Source organism: Haliotis asinina, chromosome 1, assembly GCF_037392515.1.
Source record: "Haliotis asinina isolate JCU_RB_2024 chromosome 1, JCU_Hal_asi_v2, whole genome shotgun sequence".
Taxonomy (NCBI): domain Eukaryota; kingdom Metazoa; phylum Mollusca; class Gastropoda; order Lepetellida; family Haliotidae; genus Haliotis; species Haliotis asinina.
Window position 1 is genome coordinate 80,460,960 of NC_090280.1, and position 24,263 is coordinate 80,485,222.

Genomic DNA, 24,263 nt, shown 5'->3' on the forward strand with positions numbered 1-24,263 from the left:
TCTCAACTTAAACTTACACACACACAAATACATCCACAAAATCCCCCTTTTATGTAGAGGCCTCACATTTAAAGAAAATACTACGCACTCGTGCGCACGCGCACGCACGCACGCACACACATTGGATGTAAACACACGATCATAGATTCATGGTACATTTTGGGAATGAACTCCGAGCAGAAAAGCTGCGGCCAAACGCGCCCGAGGACAACTTCACAAAGCGGTGTTTATATCAGGAGTAAAGCAACTTATGTAATTATGTAACTCCCGTTGTGTCCTCAATATCTGGACATGTATGATGATCACAACCACGAACCTGAAATTCTACAATTACAAACTCTCAAACTATGATCATTCATTGGTGGAAGGTTAGACCCCTCAGCGTCAGCCCTTCTCTTTTACATTCTAATGTGACGATTTGCCAATTATTGGCTTTCCCGCTGGGAAAAGGGACAGAAAGAGTAAGTTAAAAAAAAAAATAATATAAAAAAAAAAAAAAAGTGATCGCGTTGGATTTGAACTCATACATCTGCATGGGTCCCAGAAAGATCTCATATGCGTGCCACGTATGGAGTGATGTCCCTTCGATTAATCGATTTATACACAGAGGGACTTAATCACTGATCACAATGACAGAGGAAAGAAAACGGGCGATTCCATTGTGGAGGTTTTGAATCTGTCACTTTTGTCGCATGCAGATGTTGTTAACCTATTCTTGGGCAGGTAAGCGCGTGCTCAGTTTGGAAAGTCAAAGGACCAATTTTGTAGTCACAGGTTCGTGTCTCCAAGTTAGTTCAGCAAGTTTTCATTAATGTTTTTTTCACTGTTTAATGCATGTGTTTAGCATAGAATTAGACCTAAGTGCTATCTGACTCACGACAAGGCCAAGAGAGGCGGCGTCATATCACCTTATGTCGACTGTTACGCTCTCGGCCAAACAACCCAAGCTGAAGATTTTGGTTGAATTCCATCGAATCCTCGTTATTTGACAGGATAATGCTATCCAATTCGTCTGCGTGTGTAAATGAGCATGTACATTTGGTTCAGCCGGGGGACGTCCGGTCACTTTCGCTTTCAACATGGCGGACGTTTCTTTGCAGTCGTGCATCCAACAAAGGAGAAGTTTTCTCAACAAAACACGTAAGACAATAAGTAACGTGCATCAATGTTTCAGATATGTTAGATGTCCCTTCATTCTGATTGCTTCTGGAATTCTCGTTGAAAGTATTTAGTACTGGCTAGCGAACAGTTATCGCCATTTAAAGCGTTTTTTTTTTAACGACTTGGTATCATTGTTTCTTAACCTAATGAAACAAAATTTCTCGGAGTGAGTTCCGCCTGCTTTTTACATAGAATATTTCCACCTTCCGCCAATTAATATTCCAACACTGAAATAAGTTCATTGATTGTATTTTTTATACATGTTCTAGTTTGGGGATTTTATGGGACGCTTTAATTACCTTGCATCGTGTTCACACCCAATCTAGTTGGTTCCACGGTGATTGAATTAATTAGTGGGAGGGGCTTCAGTTAGTACCGCGGAGCGCACAGTCTCGCGAACAAGAGACGATAGGCCGTCTTGTGTACACGCTACGTCTTGGGACTGCTGAATGTATACTGGGAAGGGGAATCCTATCGGAAAGGGCAGGGAAAAGTGTGACGATTTTTCCAAGGTGGTCAAAACTCACGAATATTCATTACATTGCAAAATTTTGATAATTCACTGACTTGGGCCTCTTCATCATGTTCATAGTTACCAGTCAATGATGTAAATGTTGCACCCACGGAAAGGGGTGACTGAAACAACAAAATATAACAGTAAGTTGTTCAGTCGATCATCAGCTTTTAAGGATGTACAAGATGGCGTAGATGACGAAGGCATCTGACGTCATTCCGTGACTTCATATTTTGTGATGCTAGGTAAGACAACTATTTATAATTATTAGTGACACATAACCCAAGCATCTGTTGGCTTTTAACCAGATCAATATAGTAGCAATTCTTTTGGCGGGGTGGGGTGGGAGGTGTAGTACCTAAGGGTGAGGTATGCATGTCAATTTGTAATTTTGGCTTTTGATAGGGGTGAGGGGTACAGGCGGAACCAATTTTTCTTGGTGATGAATTAGCTATTCACAGATGTTCCCTGCTTGTTGTCAGTTGCCGATCATGTTTCTTTGAAACACTGTCAACAGGAAGAGCTGTAGTGTGTTTTGTAATTTCCCAACAACTAACAGTAACAAGACCTGTTATCGCCATTTCTGGATTTTTCAAGCTATTCAGCAAATGTAACCTAAATTTGGTAAAACTATTGTGTTCCAAACTTGGAAATATTGAAGAAATTTTAGAATTGGAATTAGGCTTAAAGAAAGAAATTTGAAAGAACAAAACTTGCTCTCATTGTTAATGTTTACAGACGCTAATATAAGTGGACAGGAATAATGGAGATCTTGCCTCACAGTTGAGCATGTGCAAGTTGACTTTTTGAATAGTTGTTTGCAATTTTGGTAATGTTTGTTTTCTCAGGGGTAAAAAATAAAGATAAAGGTGAAAATTAACTGTTACATTTTGTCTATAACATCTGCATGGTATCTGTCGAGTCCGTAAAAGAGCCAGGCGGTGATAACTGGTACAAGACGATAAGTGGTCGCTAGCCAGTAGTATGTCACTGTAAAATTAAAAATTCTATAGTTAACCAACATGAAGGTAATTACTTAGTGGGTTCCATGTACAAGACATTGTCATCTCCCTATGGAAAATGCTTAGCAATAGCCAGCCAGGTGTCATCTACTCCATCAATGTATTTACATTGACATGTGAGTAGTGCTTTTTGAGTAACATCGACAGCAAGGAGGAAAAGAAAGAAATGGAAAAATGCAGAAAAAAAACCTTCCCCACCCATAGTAAAAGTGATAGTATAAAAGCAATAAATAAAGAACCCAATCACTACAGTCTAATGCTATATGGCTGTGTCCCGAAATTAATCAAGGCTGGACCAGACATTCCAGTGATCAACATCATGAGCCATGATTTATGCAATTGGGAAAAGATGATCTTTGTCAACCAAATCAAGCCTGACCACCCAATTCCTTTAGTTGCCTCTTATGACACGTGATATTTATCTTTAATATCATCTCACATTATATATCTCTATGTTGTTGATTGAGGTACTAGTACCCCAGATGTACCACTCTTGAGAGTACGGGACCAGTTGTCTTGCTGAAATTATGGGGAGTTTTCAACACAGCATTATATGTAATTTATACTGAGCAGCAACCTGTTTTTTTTTTCTGCGGTAGCAAGTAGAGTTGTGACGATGTATCATAGTAATTAGTATCGCTAATCGTGATACTTTATTGGAAGATAAATATATTGATACTTTTTTTCATATCGTGATACATATGGTTGACCTTAAAATTGTGAATTTTCATTAGAAATCAACCGTTATGTCAAAATTTACACTCTTACTTGATATCAAAATATATGTTTTTAAAGAAAATATATAAAGACAGCATATCATTATATGAATGGAATCAAATCATATCGTTTCAAGATATCAATACGTATCGTATTGTGAATTTTCTATATCGTCACATCACTAGTAGCAAGGTTGTTACCTAAGGTTGCACTTGAACTTGAATCAAGTTAATTCCATTTCCTTTAATACATGAGATATTATCATGAAATTGCTGTGTTGTTTGGTACTGTGAGGTTTTTCTGGAAACATGATGTTTAGATGAACAACAATAAATGACAACTCTCATATGTTTTCAGTGAACATCAGGACATCCATAAGTACATGATGGAAATACAAACACAACCACAGAATCCTGGCTGTGTCACTGAAACAGATGTAGTCATGGACTGGGAGAGAGCATTAACGACTACCTGATCTCAAGAACCTCTTATGTTTCACAATGGGGAAACACTGACTGTCACTAGTGTCTGCGAGCTTTGGTGAAAACTGCTGATTCTAAGAAGTGCAATAAGTGTGCTAGTAAAGCAGTTTGAGTGTCGCAAGTTTTGGAAAATGGAGATGTCAGTGGTGGAGTCTCATTTCCAAAGTGTTGTGAGCATTTTTAAGAATTTTCATGAGCAAGTTTGGTGGGGAAACACCTGAGAATATCATGACGGACTGAGATTTTATGTGTTTGAAAGTATGGGATGGAAGTATGGGCCACCTGAAGACATGCATGAATACATGTCAGAGTTGCCACAGTGATGTGCATTGGGAACATTATTGTTGCCATAGTGATGTGCACTGGAAACATTCTGTGAGCTGAGTGTGGGAAAATGTGTACAGCATCAAAGGAACATGCAAACACATGGATGATGGAGAGTCATGACATGAAGAGACAATACTCAGCGTGTGTCAAAGTGAAATAAAGCCCTTTGACTGTGATGTGTGGGGGAATGTTTTGAAGACATCCTAGAGCATGCAAACACATCAGAATGGTCTTCACTGTGGAATTCAGTTGTGTAAGTGAATTGAATCTGGGAAAAGATTTACTCTAAGAGGTACTTCGAAGACAAAATGAAGAGTCACAGTGTTGTTGACCTTTTTAAGTGTGTTGACTGTGGGAAAACTTTCACCCAAAGAAATAATCTGAAGAGACACATGATGCTTCACAGTGATGTCAAGCCTTTTAAGTGTGCTGAATGTGGGATGGAGTTTGTACGAGCAGCTACCTTGCAGACTCATAGGATGAATCATGATGGAATTAAGCCATACAAGTGTGAGGAATGTGGGAAAAGATTTACACGAAGAGATACTCTGAAGACACACATGAATATTCACAGTGACATCAAGCCTTTTAAATGTGGAGAATGTGGGAAGCAGTTTTTACAGTCAAGTAGTCTGCAGTCTCATATGCTGACTCACAGTGGAATCAAGCCTTACAAGTGTGAGACCTGCGGGAAAACATTTACAATGAGAGACACTCTGAAAACACACATGAGGATTCACAATGGTATCAAGCCTTTCAAGTGTTTTGAATGTGGGAAAGAGTATGCTCGGTCAGATAGTCTTAAATCTCACAGCCTGTGTCACAGTGGGGCCATGCCATATGCGTGTAGTGAATGTGGGAAAGCATTTCCATTAAAAGATCATCTGAGGACACACATGAAGATTCACAGTGGTGTTAAGCCTTTTAAATGTGGTGAATGTGGGAAAATGTTTGCACAAGCAGCTACCTTGCGGACTCACATTCAGAGTCACAGTCATGTGAAGCCATATGAGTGTAGTGAGTGTGGGAAAACATTTACACAAAGCAGGTATCTGACGACACACTTGAGGATTCACAGTAGTGTTAAACCTTTTAAGTGTGGTGAATGTGGGAAAGGGTTTGCAAGAGCTGACAGACTACAGTCCCACATGATGAATCACAATGGAGTGAAGGCGTACAAGTGTGATGACTGTGGAAAGACATTTACTCTACAAAGTAATCTGAAGAGACACATGAGGATTCATATTGAACCAAGTCTGAAGTATAGCGAGAGCAGGGACTTGTTAACACCAGTTACTAAGCTTTCAGTTTCACTGATTCAGGTAACCGGCGTCACATAAGGAGGAGGAGGATAGTGTTTTGCAACATCATGAAATGCTTCACAAGATGAGGTTTCATAGTGGAATCCTGGCGTAACATTTATGAAATCAGAATCACCACATCATTTATGGACTCCTGCCCTAGAAGTATGGTTGTGGAACTTGTGGAACATTGACACCATCAAGTTGTCTGAAGACCCACAGAACACATCATGGACTCTTGCCCCTCTGAGTGTGGTGAGAGGGGGTGGAACATTCAAATCATCAAGTCAGAAGCGCTCAGAGAGCATCATCAAGTTACCCAGCCCAGAAGTTGGCAGAGCAGCATCATCACAGTAAAGTTAAGTCTTACTACTACAGCTAATGGCATGAGTGTTACCTTGGTCAATAAGTCCTAGTCATAACTTGAAGCTTTATCAACCACAAACCACTGTCAACATGGAACCAGCTAAGTACCAGAAGTAGTGCCTACTGATACTTGCAAGCTCTATCAGTAATTGTCCAATTTGGGAATCTCACATTCTTTTAGGGGTCAATACAAACAGCTGTTTTATTTTTTAAAATGGCACTCCAATTTAGTAGTTCACAGTCAGTGACCCTGGTATCATTGGATGTTTTAACTTGTACTAAATTTAATTGCCAGAAACTTTCAGCCAGCAACAATCTACCAGTCTGTGCCCCCAAGTCAATGAAAATCTCATGGTAACAGACTCTGAGAGTTTCCTGATACATGAGAGATGTCGCCACCTTATTATCACAGGTCAGCTAATGTGTAATTCGACTGACAACCAAACCCACTAGTACAATAAGAATTTTCTTCTTAATATTTATCACCATCATTATATTGACACTTCTATAACTTGTAACCACAAATGATGCGTCGATTCTCTGAGACTTGAATCCTTGTTTTATTTAGGAAAGACAGCATGCATTCTTGTATTTTCTGAAAGTGAAAATCTTTCTAGGTTATATTCAGTCTTGTAATTTTTTTTAGCCATTTTTTTTAATACATACTTAGGATTCCTGTCGATTTATATTGCAGTGGTAACAGAAATCATTGCGACTTGATCTTATATCTGCCTTGCTCAGTTGATTGATTATGGTGTCTTAGATCAACCACTTCAATCAAGTTGTAATAATATCATTCACCTTTTAGAATGTATTTTCACATATAATTGTCCCCTTTGCTAACCCAAACAGGAAGAGTAAAACCTGAAAGAAACATGTTCCCCCTAAAATATGAAAAAGTACAATGAATTCAGAATCATAAAGACAGATCTGATTTCATTGGTGATGTTACTGATCATGCTAATAAACAGGATCGCCAACATTTATTTCTTTGGCTTGCTGAATCTGTTGGCGTATTTGGTTTGTCCGTGTAAGAGTACAAATGACTCCTAGCATTAGGTCAAAGTATTTTCTACAATTCTGTTGCTTCATAGTAATTTTAATGGCCCCAGCAAATTATGATTATCTGGTATTATTTTCATGAACAATTCTGGTTAAGATGCAGTGTTCTTACTAACTTCTGATATAGTTACACAATTAAAAAAAAATGAGTATGTTCTGTAGAAATGATAACCTGCAGTAATTTAGCATTAGATCAGAATCAATTTGAATTTTATATTGTACTCTATTCAAAACGATAAGAACAATTTTATGTTTGTGTGTAGAATGAAAGTAACCTCATGTTACACACACAGTGATTTTCAGTTTTTTGTTAACTTACAGTATGGAATGAAAAACTCTATTTTGCTCTATTACTTGTCCGACCGTGGCCTAAATCAGTTATGTCTTGTTAAATTTCCCAGACATGTGGCAACTGTATGATAAACTGATCAGTAACTGCAGAGCATTAATCACGGTAGTCATGTGTGGGTGGAAAATAAGACCGACCTTGTTGCATTCTTGTACACAACAAACAGCACACAGACAGACAACTTACATGTTTATATGCCTCTTCTGCCAAAGCCAAAAGCTTCTTGGCAAATACTTGTACACATGGTACTCTTTCTTCCTGATGTTTACCGGTACATTTTTGTATCAGTGAGAACACATATTGTGACACAAGCTGTTTCTTTATAGTTGGCATGTTACTCTCAAGAATATCCTTTAAGTACCTTTGTAGAAAATTGCTTTCCACGACCACTTTGGAACACAACCAGTCTTATTTTGTCATAGGGGATGTGTTACGTGAGGGTGTCGGGGTGTTATACCCTTCTCCCTTGGCAATCTGTATTTCCTCCACTCTTTGTCTGGGGATGATGTAGCTAGAGGGTATACTCAAGGATAAGTCCAGTATGGCGTCCTTTTATTTTGGGTATAGTTTTTCACAAACAAAGGTCCTCAAATATTTCCTAGTTTCCTATACATATAAACATTATATCAAGATCAATAGTAAAGATTAAGATACACATAAATGATACAGTATTAATATGAAATATCGATAGAATACTGACAACCCAAAAACTCAAAATGCCAAAATACAGGTAAATGTCTCAGATAGGATCTGTCTTTGGTTGTACCTATCTGAGAAGCGAAACGGTCATGTATCAATCAACAACCCTGTAACGATATCTGAATAAACTTAGCTGATGCAGATGTATGGTAAAATCAGTACAAATCGAAAAGCAGGTAGAATTTTTGTTGGAATCATGAACTTTTTCTTTTCAAATCACAATAACTTTACAACACCATCTTAGATAACATACCTCCCATCAATTTAAACAAAATTATATATTCAACAATTGTTTTTAATCTGAGTCGATATTAGGGGCAATACTACCAACTTGTAGTTCCAAAGGGAAAAGTCCTGAACGAATTGATTGGTCTGAGAAAGGCCACTCATAAACTATATATGACGGCAGGTGCTGATGAAAAGCTGCATTCCACCACCTATTTGAATGAGGTTGTTCATCCCTGCATATGCGATAGTGAAGGGACTGACTGTCCGAAACATTTGGCAATTCTAAATGATAATCGATTATCGACCTATCATAATATTGACCGTCCAAAGGATCAGCTATCAGAAAATCGGGGATAATAAATTGAAACGTTGTACCTATCATAGCAAAAGCCAAAGCATCATGGAACATGCTACGAGCTACTTCACAAGCATAGCTTGCAGTAGTTCCAGTCATCCGTTGTCTTTCGAAATAGGGCAACGGTAAGCATGGTAAGCCATGCGAAATTCTGCCTCGGACATTTTCATCCAACGAAACTTGACAGACTTCACATCTGTGTGAATTATTACTGTCAATGAACAGATGACTGTTGTCATGGTGAGTTAGGGTACAGTTAGTACCTGCAACCCCATGTTTGAAATCCAGATCTACCCTATTTGAGATTATTAATACATGCATTGCGCATGTTGCATGGTATATGCTTTTACACCATGCGCAATGTTGAATTTCATATCCCCTTATTACGTTTTCCTTTAAATTAAGAATATCTTTTCTACAATATCCACATTTTTCCCAAGTTTTGAATGCCATTGTTCCAACTAATGACTTAAAATTCCTCAATCGCCCAACATACAAAAATTATTAACTTCATTTGTAGTATACCCTGCTCCTCTCAAATAAGCATAGAAGAAGGGCATGAGCCTTTGTTTATATGGTGAATGGTAGCTTATTCTTGCACACTGCACAACATTTACTGGTGTCAGTGCCTCTCTCAACCCCAATTTGACAATATCGAGAAAGTCGAAAAACATGCCATATATGATCATGACAATCTGTCGAATTAATATGTTTACATACTCTGGGTCTGTAAGTTAAGTGGTAATCGGTAATCCATTATGAAAAATTGGTGCCTGGATATCATATGCTAAAATAGCTAAAATTTCCTCATGGATGTACGAATGAATGAGTTCTGGTATATCCACTTTAATTGAATGCGGGACATCAGAATCCTCGTAAATACCCATTAAATTGAAAAAAAAAATACGGCAAATTGGGACCAATATTCAAGCTGGTTCCGTTTAATCCAGACTGGTCTTTTCCTCTGAGCCGAGCCAGAAACACCAATAACATCCCTAGATTCCATATTATCCCTTATAAATTGATGGGAGACGCTATAACACGATACCAAGATTCCAAACAAATCACAAGGCCTAACTAGTGAAGGCGTACCCTAGGTCAACAACCGATGACTAGCCAAAGTATACAGCAGAATAGTGCGTATGGTAAGCTGCAAAAAAAAAGCATGCGTCTCACAAGCGGATTTAGAATAATTAGCAATAGTGCCGATTATAGAACAGCACTATTCAAAAAGTGATATACTTTGGGGTACCAACTAGCCAACAAAACCCCCATGTAAGCATACATGGCATTTCAAAGCGCAGAGTCTGATTGCGGCCAAGCAGCTCTATGTACAGTTGCAATCAGACGTAGGAGGTAGGCATATATTCCAAACTTGGAATATTACAACAACCAACCTACAATTAGTTAACTGTTTGTGAATAATACTGATATATTCATATAGGTCATGTTAATTACTAATATACATAAATTTCTAACAGACAATAGTATACATGAACAGTAATACAAATTCATAAAACATACAATCAAGTTATTAGTAGAATATAATTATTACCTAGGAAGACACTTAGCATGTCTGAGGGTGAGTGTCTCTTTACTTCTAAAACTGTGTCATCTCAATGTTCTCCCGACTTGGAGGAACCTGCGGGTAGATTAATCTAACCGTATCTCTAACCGCAGTAGTTTGTGTAGCTGTATTACAAGGCGGAGAAGCAGAAGGTCTAACCGAGTCATTATCCAGTATCGGTTATCCATAATTTATCAACACCCTCACATCAAATCGGTCCAACATGTCTCTAAGTGGAAATAGCACTGGATTTTTATGAAGAATAGGAGCAATGTCATCTGGCACTCAATGGGTTCTCGTATGTTGTAAACATATGTACTGAGACATTTGAACAATAATGATAGGCGACATAATTTGCTCCAAAGCCTATGGGAAATACTAATTGAAGGAGACCAGTTGTAGAACTCCTCATCAAGGTTAGTCACAACATATTGTGTCTCCAACAAAGCCATAATGAAGTAATGGGGTGACAGTGACAACGGCTAGGAAAGTTCAAAGAATCACAGTAGTATTATCCAAGCACAAAACAAAGGTCCTCAAATATTTCCTAGTTTCTGGTCTAAGCACAACATTAGTTTACAACGTCCTGGAAGAACTTGTTGGTTTCTTGTACAACTTCTGATACTATAAGTTCATCTGAGCCATTCTCTCAATATACAGAGAGAACCTCTCAAGTCAACGGTGGGGCCCAGAATCGCGCACCACTCACCGGACAACTAACAAAATAGAAGTCATGACAATTTAGGCTCCTCCCCCAAAATAATGTCCTACGTCATACGAAAATGACTCATACCCAATCTTGATAATTAGTTACTTTCATTAGTCCCTTTATTAACTTCATTTGTAGTATACCCTGCTCCTCTCAAATACGCATAGAAAAGGGCATGAGCCTTTGTTTATATGGTGAATGGTAGCTTATTCTTGCACACTGCACAACATTTACCGGTGTCAGTGCCTCTCTCAACCCCAATTTGACAATATCAAGAAAGTCGAAAAACATGCCATATATGATCATGACAATCTGTCAAATTAATATGTTTACATACTCTGGGTCTGTAAGTTTAGTGGTAATCGGTAATCCATTATGAAAAATTGGTGCCTGGATATCATATGCTAAAATAGCTAAAATTTCCTCATGGATGTACGAATGAATGAGTTCTGGTATATCCACTTTAATTGAATGCGGGACATCAGAATCCTCGTAAATACCCATTAAATTGAAAAAAAAAAATACGGCAAATTGGGACCAATATTCAAGCTGGTTCCGTTTAATCCAGACTGGTCTTTTCCTCTGAGCCGAGCCAGAAACACCAATAACATCCCTAGATTCCATATTATCCCTTATAAATTGATGGGAGACGCTATAACACGATACCAAGATTCCAAACAAATCACAAGGCCTAACTAGTGAAGGCGTACCCTAGGTCAACAACCGATGACTAGCCAAAGTATACAGCAGAATAGTGCGTATGGTAAGCTGCAAAAAAAAAGCATGCGTCTTACAAGCGGATTTAGAATAATTAGCAATAGTGCCGATTATAGAACAGCACTATTCAAAAAGTGATATACTTTGGGGTACCAACTAGCCAACAAAACCCCCATGTAAGCATACATGGCATTTCAAAGCGCAGAGTCTGATTGCGGCCAAGCAGCTCTATGTACAGTTGCAATCAGACGTAGGAGGTAGGCATATATTCCAAACTTGGAATATTACAACAACCAACCTACAATTAGTTAACTGTTTGTGAATAATACTGATATATTCATATAGGTCATGTTAATTACTAATATACATAAATTTCTAACAGACAATAGTATACATGAACAGTAATACAAATTCATAAAACATACAATCAAGTTATTAGTAGAATATAATTATTACCTAGGAAGACACTTAGCATGTCTGAGGGTGAGTGTCTCTTTACTTCTAAAACTGTGTCATCTCAATGTTCTCCCGACTTGGAGGAACCTGCGGGTAGATTAATCTAACCGTATCTTTAACCGCAGCAGTTCGTGTAGCTGTATTACAAGGCGGAGAAGCAGAAGGTCTAACCGAGTCATTATCCAGTATCGGTTATCCATAATTTATCAACGCCCTCACATCAAATCGGTCCAACATGTCTCTAAGTGGAAGTAGCACTGGATTTTTATGAAGAATAGGAGCAATGTCATCTGGCACTCAATGGGTTCTCGTATGTTGTAAACATATGTACTGAGACATTTGAACAATAATGATAGGCGACATAATTTGCTCCAAAGCCTATGGGAAATACTAATTGAAGGAGACCAGTTGTAGAACTCCTCATCAAGGTTAGTCACAACATATTGTGTCTCCAACAAAGCCATAATGAAGTAATGGGGTGACAGTGACAACGGCTAGGAAAGTTCAAAGAATCACAGTAGTATTATCCAAGCACAAAACAAAGGTCCTCAAATATTTCCTAGTTTCTGGTCTAAGCACAACATTAGTTTACAACGTCCTGGAAGAACTTGTTGGTTTCTTGTACAACTTCTGATACTATAAGTTCATCTGAGCCATTCTCTCAATATACAGAGAGAACCTCTCAAGTCAACGGTGGGGCCCAGAATCGCGCACCACTCACCGGACAACTAACAAAATAGAAGTCATGACATTTTAGGCTCCTCCCCCAAAATAATGTCCTACGTCATACGAAAGTGACTCATACCCAATCTTGATAATTAGTTACTTTCATTAGTCCCTTTATTAACTTCATTTGTAGTATACCCTGCTCCTCTCAAATACGCATAGAAGAAGGGCATGAGCCTTTGTTTATATGGTGAATGGTAGCTTATTCTTGCACACTGCACAACATTTACCGGTGTCAGTGCCTCTCTCAACCCCAATTTGACAATATCAAGAAAGTCGAAAAACATGCCATATATGATCATGACAATCTGTCAAATTAATATGTTTACATACTCTGGGTCTGTAAGTTTAGTGGTAATCGGTAATCCATTATGAAAAATTGGTGCCTGGATATCATATGCTAAAATAGCTAAAATTTCCTCATGGATGTACGAATGAATGAGTTCTGGTATATCCACTTTAATTGAATGCGGGACATCAGAATCCTCGTAAATACCCATTAAATTGAAAAAAAAAAATACGGCAAATTGGGACCAATATTCAAGCTGGTTCCGTTTAATCCAGACTGGTCTTTTCCTCTGAGCCGAGCCAGAAACACCAATAACATCCCTAGATTCCATATTATCCCTTATAAATTGATGGGAGACGCTATAACACGATACCAAGATTCCAAACAAATCACAAGGCCTAACTAGTGAAGGCGTACCCTAGGTCAACAACCGATGACTAGCCAAAGTATACAGCAGAATAGTGCGTATGGTAAGCTGCAAAAAAAAAGCATGCGTCTTACAAGCGGATTTAGAATAATTAGCAATAGTGCCGATTATAGAACAGCACTATTCAAAAAGTGATATACTTTGGGGTACCAACTAGCCAACAAAACCCCCATGTAAGCATACATGGCATTTCAAAGCGCAGAGTCTGATTGCGGCCAAGCAGCTCTATGTACAGTTGCAATCAGACGTAGGAGGTAGGCATATATTCCAAACTTGGAATATTACAACAACCAACCTACAATTAGTTAACTGTTTGTGAATAATACTGATATATTCATATAGGTCATGTTAATTACTAATATACATAAATTTCTAACAGACAATAGTATACATGAACAGTAATACAAATTCATAAAACATACAATCAAGTTATTAGTAGAATATAATTATTACCTAGGAAGACACTTAGCATGTCTGAGGGTGAGTGTCTCTTTACTTCTAAAACTGTGTCATCTCAATGTTCTCCCGACTTGGAGGAACCTGCGGGTAGATTAATCTAACCGTATCTTTAACCGCAGCAGTTCGTGTAGCTGTATTACAAGGCGGAGAAGCAGAAGGTCTAACCGAGTCATTATCCAGTATCGGTTATCCATAATTTATCAACGCCCTCACATCAAATCGGTCCAACATGTCTCTAAGTGGAAGTAGCACTGGATTTTTATGAAGAATAGGAGCAATGTCATCTGGCACTCAATGGGTTCTCGTATGTTGTAAACATATGTACTGAGACATTTGAACAATAATGATAGGCGACATAATTTGCTCCAAAGCCTATGGGAAATACTAATTGAAGGAGACCAGTTGTAGAACTCCTCATCAAGGTTAGTCACAACATATTGTGTCTCCAACAAAGCCATAATGAAGTAATGGGGTGACAGTGACAACGGCTAGGAAAGTTCAAAGAATCACAGTAGTATTATCCAAGCACAAAACAAAGGTCCTCAAATATTTCCTAGTTTCTGGTCTAAGCACAACATTAGTTTACAACGTCCTGGAAGAACTTGTTGGTTTCTTGTACAACTTCTGATACTATAAGTTCATCTGAGCCATTCTCTCAATATACAGAGAGAACCTCTCAAGTCAACGGTGGGGCCCAGAATCGCGCACCACTCACCGGACAATTAACAAAATAGAAGTCATGACAATTTAGGCTCCTCCCCCAAAATAATGTCCTACGTCATACGAAAATGACTCATACCCAATCTTGATAATTAGTTACTTTCATTAGTCCCTTTATTAACTTCATTTGTAGTATACCCTGCTCCTCTCAAATACGCATAGAAGAAGGGCATGAGCCTTTGTTTATATGGTGAATGGTAGCTTATTCTTGCACACTGCACAACATTTACCGGTGTCAGTGCCTCTCTCAACCCCAATTTGACAATATCAAGAAAGTCGAAAAACATGCCATATATGATCATGACAATCTGTCAAATTAATATGTTTACATACTCTGGGTCTGTAAGTTTAGTGGTAATCGGTAATCCATTATGAAAAATTGGTGCCTGGATATCATATGCTAAAATAGCTAAAATTTCCTCATGGATGTACGAATGAATGAGTTCTGGTATATCCACTTTAATTGAATGCGGGACATCAGAATCCTCGTAAATACCCATTAAATTGAAAAAAAAAATACGGCAAATTGGGACCAATATTCAAGCTGGTTCCGTTTAATCCAGACTGGTCTTTTCCTCTGAGCCGAGCCAGAAACACCAATAACATCCCTAGATTCCATATTATCCCTTATAAATTGATGGGAGACGCTATAACACGATACCAAGATTCCAAACAAATCACAAGGCCTAACTAGTGAAGGCGTACCCTAGGTCAACAACCGATGACTAGCCAAAGTATACAGCAGAATAGTGCGTATGGTAAGCTGCAAAAAAAAAGCATGCGTCTTACAAGCGGATTTAGAATAATTAGCAATAGTGCCGATTATAGAACAGCACTATTCAAAAAGTGATATACTTTGGGGTACCAACTAGCCAACAAAACCCCCATGTAAGCATACATGGCATTTCAAAGCGCAGAGTCTGATTGCGGCCAAGCAGCTCTATGTACAGTTGCAATCAGACGTAGGAGGTAGGCATATATTCCAAACTTGGAATATTACAACAACCAACCTACAATTAGTTAACTGTTTGTGAATAATACTGATATATTCATATAGGTCATGTTAATTACTAATATACATAAATTTCTAACAGACAATAGTATACATGAACAGTAATACAAATTCATAAAACATACAATCAAGTTATTAGTAGAATATAATTATTACCTAGGAAGACACTTAGCATGTCTGAGGGTGAGTGTCTCTTTACTTCTAAAACTGTGTCATCTCAATGTTCTCCCGACTTGGAGGAACCTGCGGGTAGATTAATCTAACCGTATCTTTAACCGCAGCAGTTCGTGTAGCTGTATTACAAGGCGGAGAAGCAGAAGGTCTAACCGAGTCATTATCCAGTATCGGTTATCCATAATTTATCAACGCCCTCACATCAAATCGGTCCAACATGTCTCTAAGTGGAAGTAGCACTGGATTTTTATGAAGAATAGGAGCAATGTCATCTGGCACTCAATGGGTTCTCGTATGTTGTAAACATATGTACTGAGACATTTGAACAATAATGATAGGCGACATAATTTGCTCCAAAGCCTATGGGAAATACTAATTGAAGGAGACCAGTTGTAGAACTCCTCATCAAGGTTAGTCACAACATATTGTGTCTCCAACAAAGCCATAATGAAGTAATGGGGTGACAGTGACAACGGCTAGGAAAGTTCAAAGAATCACAGTAGTATTATCCAAGCACAAAACAAAGGTCCTCAAATATTTCCTAGTTTCTGGTCTAAGCACAACATTAGTTTACAACGTCCTGGAAGAACTTGTTGGTTTCTTGTACAACTTCTGATACTATAAGTTCATCTGAGCCATTCTCTCAATATACAGAGAGAACCTCTCAAGTCAACGGTGGGGCCCAGAATCGCGCACCACTCACCGGACAATTAACAAAATAGAAGTCATGACAATTTAGGCTCCTCCCCCAAAATAATGTCCTACGTCATACGAAAATGACTCATACCCAATCTTGATAATTAGTTACTTTCATTAGTCCCTTTATTAACTTCATTTGTAGTATACCCTGCTCCTCTCAAATACGCATAGAAGAAGGGCATGAGCCTTTGTTTATATGGTGAATGGTAGCTTATTCTTGCACACTGCACAACATTTACCGGTGTCAGTGCCTCTCTCAACCCCAATTTGACAATATCAAGAAAGTCGAAAAACATGCCATATATGATCATGACAATCTGTCAAATTAATATGTTTACATACTCTGGGTCTGTAAGTTTAGTGGTAATCGGTAATCCATTATGAAAAATTGGTGCCTGGATATCATATGCTAAAATAGCTAAAATTTCCTCATGGATGTACGAATGAATGAGTTCTGGTATATCCACTTTAATTGAATGCGGGACATCAGAATCCTCGTAAATACCCATTAAATTGAAAAAAAAAATACGGCAAATTGGGACCAATATTCAAGCTGGTTCCGTTTAATCCAGACTGGTCTTTTCCTCTGAGCCGAGCCAGAAACACCAATAACATCCCTAGATTCCATATTATCCCTTATAAATTGATGGGAGACGCTATAACACGATACCAAGATTCCAAACAAATCACAAGGCCTAACTAGTGAAGGCGTACCCTAGGTCAACAACCGATGACTAGCCAAAGTATACAGCAGAATAGTGCGTATGGTAAGCTGCAAAAAAAAAGCATGCGTCTTACAAGCGGATTTAGAATAATTAGCAATAGTGCCGATTATAGAACAGCACTATTCAAAAAGTGATATACTTTGGGGTACCAACTAGCCAACAAAACCCCCATGTAAGCATACATGGCATTTCAAAGCGCAGAGTCTGATTGCGGCCAAGCAGCTCTATGTACAGTTGCAATCAGACGTAGGAGGTAGGCATATATTCCAAACTTGGAATATTACAACAACCAACCTACAATTAGTTAACTGTTTGTGAATAATACTGATATATTCATATAGGTCATGTTAATTACTAATATACATAAATTTCTAACAGACAATAGTATACATGAACAGTAATACAAATTCATAAAACATACAATCAAGTTATTAGTAGAATATAATTATTACCTAGGAAGACACTTAGCATGTCTGAGGGGTTCCCTCCCATTACGACTACTCTCCAACTGGACTACTCATTAAATACACAAACTTAATGGACGACTGATTTCTAATTACTACCTGTCACCCCTATCATGCGACTCTTGGATCAGTTCATTTTCAACAAAAATATAAACACACGTGTAATCTCATGTTTATTTTACATACAACACATTACACATTTATCACACATTTATCACATAGCGCATTTAATTTGTCGCATAGCCAAAATAGTCATCACTGAATGTTGCTAGGTACAGGTATATCATGTGCACAGTGTTCAGTCTAATTTCAGCAATCTTCCTGCAGCGTCCACGAACTCCAAGGGTGTCTTCTGGTTGTTCTGCAGCTGGGTCTTCAGGTTCTGCAGACGAGTGTCCAGTTGAACATACTTCCTCTTCCTGGGTGGAGGGTTGGCACCATGCATCATCTGAGCAAGCAGTCTTCTGTTTGAGGATTCCAAGGACTTGATGGTGGAGATAAAACTGAAGATGTTGGGATGACAGCGCTGCACAGTTTGGTTCAGGTGATGGTGCCAACCCTCTAGGTGGTTGTTTGTTCTCGGCCCTTCAGTGTTGTTGTGGTTCCAGACAGCAATGGGGAATCTAGCACCGAAGTCCACCCAGTTGTTCACGATGTAGTCTTTAAACTGCTCGCACTTGGCATGACCAATAGGGCCGTCATTCATGCAGTCCACCCACACATCTTGGACATTCCCTGCAGGCAACAGTGCCAGTGCAGCAGCACGGCAAACCAAACGTCCAACTTCAGGGTTGTCCTTATAGGCACGTACAAGTTCCAAGTCCTGCACCTTTCTCCAGACACACTGGGAGTAGTGGAAATAACAACCTCAGACTGCGGTGGTAGGAAACTCTGCGTGAATAGCCTGGTGCACAGGATACTCGAAGTCTACCTGGATGACGTCTGGGCTGAGGGGTCTTCCTACTCTGTCCTGGGTAACTTCTTTCAGTTGCTGGAACAAGCGAGTGTAAGTCTCTCGGCGACGGTCTGGTAAGAGGCAAAACATGAGGGGAAACATCTTGCCGCCGGCCATGGAGTGGATGACATACAGCTGGTGCCACAGTCCTGGACAAGAATAGAAAGTGCCATCCATATACAGAATGTTCGCTTGTTGGGCCATCTCAAGTGTTTCATCCGTCGCAAATACAAGAATCTTGTCTTCTCTGCCACTGTTAACTGCCAGGAATCGGCGACCGTCTTTGGTGTTAGCCCAGGAACCCTCTATGTTGACCGATGCTAGGTCCTTTGGAAGTGCAGGCGTTGTCTTGCGTCGGTGACGATACAGTCCAGACTTCACAGAGCACAGGGGCGGGACAGTGGCGGCAGCTTCTACAGGGATGTTGTTGATTTCGTCGTTGTAGATTTGTTGAATTGCAGTCGTTTCTTCACGGGAGCGCTTGCGGAGGTTGCTGATCAACTTCATTGATGTCTCATCTTCTGGTGGGTGGTTGTGTGCTCCTGTAACAGTACGAATGAATTCGCCAACTGTAGAGATGTTTCCTTTGCATCCAGTCTGAGCACATCTCCAGTAGACTGCAGTATCTCCAGTGCGGTTCAGCTTGTATCTATAGCTCTGATGTATAACCTGCCGGGCTCCTCCCTGTGATATCACAAACTCTGCTCTCTGAACATTCGCCATAGTTATAACATGAAATTTCCATTCCAATCTTATATAGTTAAGTTTTGAAAAACTGAGACGTTGAGACATTTAACTCTCTACTACCTCTTGCTACTACTCCTTTGTTTTGCATTGAAGCTTGTTTGTTTGTTTATACAAGAATACTTTGATCAGTTCTTTTAAGGATCATCACAAACACAACTTTAAAGATGCAATCAGATAAAACTAATGTTTGTATAAACAAATAGCTGATCAAACAAGTGAGGATTATCAATCCGTCCTGTTTCCTGGTTATTTAATTATTTTTTTTTAAATGTTATGTTCTTTACTTAACTAAGTCAGTGGAATGAGTCCATTATTATAAAGGGTGCCTAATTGAAATGAGTATTTCAACAGTAGTCGAGTTGGGTAGTAGTCCAGTTGGAGAGTAGTCGTATTGGGAGGACACGGTCTGAGGGTGAGTGTCTCTTTACTTCTAAAACTGTGTCATCTCAATGTTCTCCCGACTTGGAGGAACCTGCAGGTAGATTAATCTAACCGTATCTCTAACCGCAGTAGTTTGTGTAGCTGTATTACAAGGCGGAGGAGCAGAAGGTCGAACCGAGTCATTAACCAGTATCGGTTATCAATAATTTATCAACGTCCTCACATCAAATCGGTCCAACATGTCTCTAAGTGGAAGTAGCACTGGATTTTTATGAAGAATAGGAGCAATGTCATCTGGCACTCAATGGGTTCTCGTATGTTGTAAACATATGTACTGAGACATTTGAACAATAATGATAGGCGACATAATTTGCTCCAAAGCCTATGGGAAATACTAATTGAAGGAGACCAGTTGTAGAACTCCTCATCAAGGTTAGTCACAACATATTGTGTCTCCAACAAAGCCATAATGAAGTAATGGGGTGACAGTGACAACGGCTAGGAAAGTTCAAAGAATCACAGTAGTATTATCCAAGCACAAAACAAAGGTCCTCAAATATTTCCTAGTTTCTGGTCTAAGCACAACATTAGTTTACAACATCCTGGAAGAACTTGTTGGTTTCTTGTACAACTTCTGATACTATAAGTTCATCTGAGCCATTCTCTCAATATACAGAGAGAACCTCTCAAGTCAACGGTGGGGCCCAGAATCGCGCACCACTCACCGGACAACTAACAAAATAGAAGTCATGACAATTTAGGCTCCTCCCCCAAAATAATGTCCTACGTCATACGAAAGTGACTCATACCCAATCTTAATAATTAGTTACTTTCATTAGTCCCTTTATTAACTTCATTTGTAGTATACCCTGCTCCTCTCAAATACGCATAGAAGAAGGGCATGAGCCTTTGTTTATTGTTACCTGAGGGTGTCGGGGTGTTATACCCTTCTCCCTAGGCAATCTGTATTTCCTCCATTCTTTGTCTGGGGATGATGTAGTCAGATGGTATACTCAAGGATAAGTCCCGTTTGGCGTTCAAGTCCTTTTATTTTTGGTATAGTTTTTCACAAACAAAGGTCCTCAAATACTTCCTAGACTCGGGTCTAAACACGACATTAGTTTACAATGTCCTGGAAGAACTTGTAGGTCTCTTACACAACTTCTGATACTTCAAGTTCATCTGAGCCATTCTCTCAATATACGGAGAGAACCTCTCAAGTCAACGGTGGGGCCCAGAATCGCGCACCACTCACCGGACAACTAACAAAATAGAAGTCGTGACAATTTAGGCTCCTCCCCCCGAAATAATGTCCTACGTCATACAAAAATGACTCATACCCAATCTTAATAATTAGTTACTTTCATTAGTCCCTTTCCGAGACTTTATCGGTACCATCAAATTCTTCCAGTATAAAATATCTTCGTTAATCAACTTTTAGCCATCCATCAACCAAACATTGACATATCTGACAAAATATCAAATAATATTTCAGACTGGTAGGCGCCAGAAGATACTTAAACAAATTATTTCCGATCCTCTGCGTGTCCCTTTTATTGACACACTGACCATTAGTATCCGAATGTCCATTTGCCTAATCATGTATGATCACAAAGTCCTAGTTATATGCTACTTCTGAGAAATTGCCATTTCCCTCGAGAAAAGTGAATCCATAAAATTTGATTACTTGGTCAATGCACTTTCCCAGTACATTGACCCTTCCTAACTTAACTTCAATTATTCCTTATATTTCTATCAAATATTTTATAAACTTTTTAACTCAAAATGTCTTGGTTATACATGCCCCTCCTGTTGTAGAGCATGTCCCATGCGACTGATAAATGGCTTAAGTTCCAACATACACATATGAACATCATATCCATAGCAATAGCAAAGATTAAGATATACATAAATGATACAATATCAACAGTGTACCTATATATCTGAGGACCCGAAAACTTAAAATGCCAAAATACAAGTAAATGTCTCAGATAGGATCTGTCTTTGGTTGTACCTATCTGAGAAGGGAAACAGTCATTTAATCAATAAACATGAAACAGTATTCCATTGAACATAGCCGATGCAGATGTATAGCAAGAATACAAATGAAAAGCATGTAAAAATTTTGCTTGGACTTTTGAACATTTTCTCATTTTCCATTCATGCAGACTACACTAACCTTACAACACCAAGGTGTTAATCCCTTAATCCATGGCATTGATCCATCCATCTTTCATTTTCCTATTTTGGTGCCTCGCCCTGGTACCAGTAAAACCGGTCCCAGAACTCCTGACTTTTGGGCGGATAAAACAGCTTTATTTTCTGCGCTAACTGATCTACTAAGTAAGGGGCCATTAATCTCCTAACACGGGAGACAAGACCTTCAGGTAGATCAGGCGGTGAGGATGATCTGTCCAAAAAGAGTCGAACATAAGATCCCTCATGATCTGTCTCCACTCTTTTGGGTTGATAATAATTTATCAATGTCCTCACGTCAAATCGGTCCAACATGTCTCTAGGTGGAAATAGCACTGGATTTTTACGAAGGACAGGAGCAATGTCATCCGGCACCCCAATGAATGGATTCTCGTATGGAACCTTGCATTCCGGACACTGCTTATACTTTAGACAGTATGGTAGGTGTGAGGGTGGCGAACCCCCTGTCAGTAAAGCCTCCAAACTGTCATCACTGGGTAAATCGAAATGTACACATTCTTCCCCAGGTATCTGATCTTCCAGTGTGACCGGGCGGAATCTTCCCCCTGATATTTTCAAAAGCGTGGCCGCACACCTAGAGTGTTAGATTCTTCGGCACCATTTACAAAATGTTATTGGTGAAAAATTGCTACAATTATTTCCAATGGGAAAAATTTCCTCGGAACAGAGGGCACAACATCGCAGTGCAACCTTACAAGGATATAAGTTGCCTTGATAAAGGATGAGACGCGAAGCGTCCTTAAAGCACTGTTCTACCCTGTCCGATTGTGGAGCAGTGATCGATTGCCAAATTACCATGTTTGGAATAGGTAACAATCGCCAATAAATTTCCAAATAACCTTGTAATTCTGCGCCCATGTCCGTGTGCAGCTCTTGCAAGTGAAACAAAATAGTCAAATCTTTGTTTCGTATAGCCGCTTTAAAGCCTAGGGTCACGAGGAGGGGAAGGTCAAAATATAGACCATACATTAGGAGTATCGCCGCCCCGATCTCCATAGCCTTATCTATATTTTCCCTGCGTAATGGATTCCCGTCTCTTAAGCGTGATGGCTGGGCAGCTACGAACAAAGCCCTCTGTACTCGGTCGGACAAATCCGGTGGGCTGGGCGTAAACAGAATTGGTGGCCTAAAAGTGAAACTTTGTTTCCGTAATTTGTGTATTGAATTTGGACGTGAATTTTGGTTTCTCGTGTCTCCCATATTGTAGATATATGTACCGAGACATTTGAAAAATATTGATAGGCTACATAATTTGCGCCACACCCTATGGGAAATACTAATTGGAGGAGACCAGATATAGAACTCCTCGTCAAGGGTTGTCACAACATATTGTGTTTCTGACGAAGCCATAATGAATTAATGGGTTGACAATTACAACAGCTGTGAAAGAAAAAAAAATGAAAGTAGTAACAACCAAGCACAAGAAAGCCTAACTAATGGAGGCGTACCCTAGGTCAACGACCGGTGACTAGCCAAAGTATACAGCAGAATAGTGCGTATGATAAATTGCGAAAAAAAAAAAAGCGTGCACTTTACAAGCAGATTTTGAATAATTAGCAACAGAAGCGATTATAGAACAGCACTGTTCAAAAAGCGATATACTTCGGGGTACCAACTAGCCACACAAAACCCCCATGTGAGCGTACATGGCATTTTAAAGCGCATAGTCTGATTGCGGCCAAGTAGCTCTATATACAGTTGCAATCAGACTTAAGAGTTAGGTTCATATTCCAAACTTGGAATATTACAACAACAGTACAACAACCAACCTTCAATTAGTAAACTGTTTGTGAATAGTATTAGTATATTCCTATAAGTCATGTTAATTATCTATACACATTGAAATCCATCTGCATCTGCTATCTCACATTTGTAAATACAATAATACTAAATGCATATTATAATAAGGACAGGCGCATTCCATACGATCAATAAATGCAAATCACATAACATACATATAAGAAGTAGGTCCTGAAGTGAAATATTTTAAACAGACAATAGTACACTTAAATCAGGAATATACATTCATAAAACATTATACAATCAAGATATCAATAGAATACAGCTATTAACTATGAAGACACTTAGCATGTCTCAGTGTGAGTGCCTGTAACTCTAGAACTGTGTCATCTCAATATTTTCCTGTCATGATGGAACCTGCGGATAGATTAATCTAACCGTATCTCTAACCGCAGTAGTTTGCGTAGCTGTATTACAAGGTGGAGGAGCAGAAGGT

At 39.1% G+C, this 24,263-nt stretch overlaps 2 protein-coding genes across 2 annotated transcripts; one reads left to right on the forward strand and one right to left on the reverse strand.

Annotated features, from left to right (window-relative positions):
• Positions 1-4,531: 4,531 nt before the first annotated feature.
• On the forward strand, positions 4,532-5,881 carry LOC137276095 (zinc finger protein 253-like). Its single transcript, XM_067808208.1, has 2 exons — positions 4,532-5,477; positions 5,688-5,881. The coding sequence occupies exons 1-2, from the start codon at positions 4,532-4,534 to the stop codon at positions 5,879-5,881; spliced, it is 1,140 nt and encodes a 379-aa protein (XP_067664309.1).
• Positions 5,882-18,025: 12,144 nt separating this feature from the next.
• On the reverse strand, positions 18,026-19,405 carry LOC137276112 (uncharacterized). Its single transcript, XM_067808209.1, has 2 exons — positions 18,659-19,405; positions 18,026-18,571 (listed from the first exon to the last, which is right to left on the reverse strand). Exons 1-2 carry the CDS (start codon positions 19,403-19,405, stop codon positions 18,026-18,028), a joined length of 1,293 nt encoding a protein of 430 aa, XP_067664310.1.
• Positions 19,406-24,263: the final 4,858 nt, after the last annotated feature.

Excerpts from the sequence above, each read along its gene's own strand:
- LOC137276112 (XM_067808209.1), bottom strand. The coding sequence starts at position 19,405 with ATGGCGAATGTTCAGAGAGCAGAGTTTGTGATATCACAGGGAGGAGCC. Across the intron at positions 18,572-18,658 it reads TCAGCCCAGACGTCATCCAG|TGTGTCTGGAGAAAGGTGCA; the intron begins GTAGACTTCGAG and ends CACTACTCCCAG.
- LOC137276095 (XM_067808208.1), top strand. The coding sequence starts at position 4,532 with ATGAAGAGTCACAGTGTTGTTGACCTTTTTAAGTGTGTTGACTGTGGG. Across the intron at positions 5,478-5,687 it reads GAGGATTCATATTGAACCAA|AAGTATGGTTGTGGAACTTG; the intron begins GTCTGAAGTATA and ends CTCCTGCCCTAG.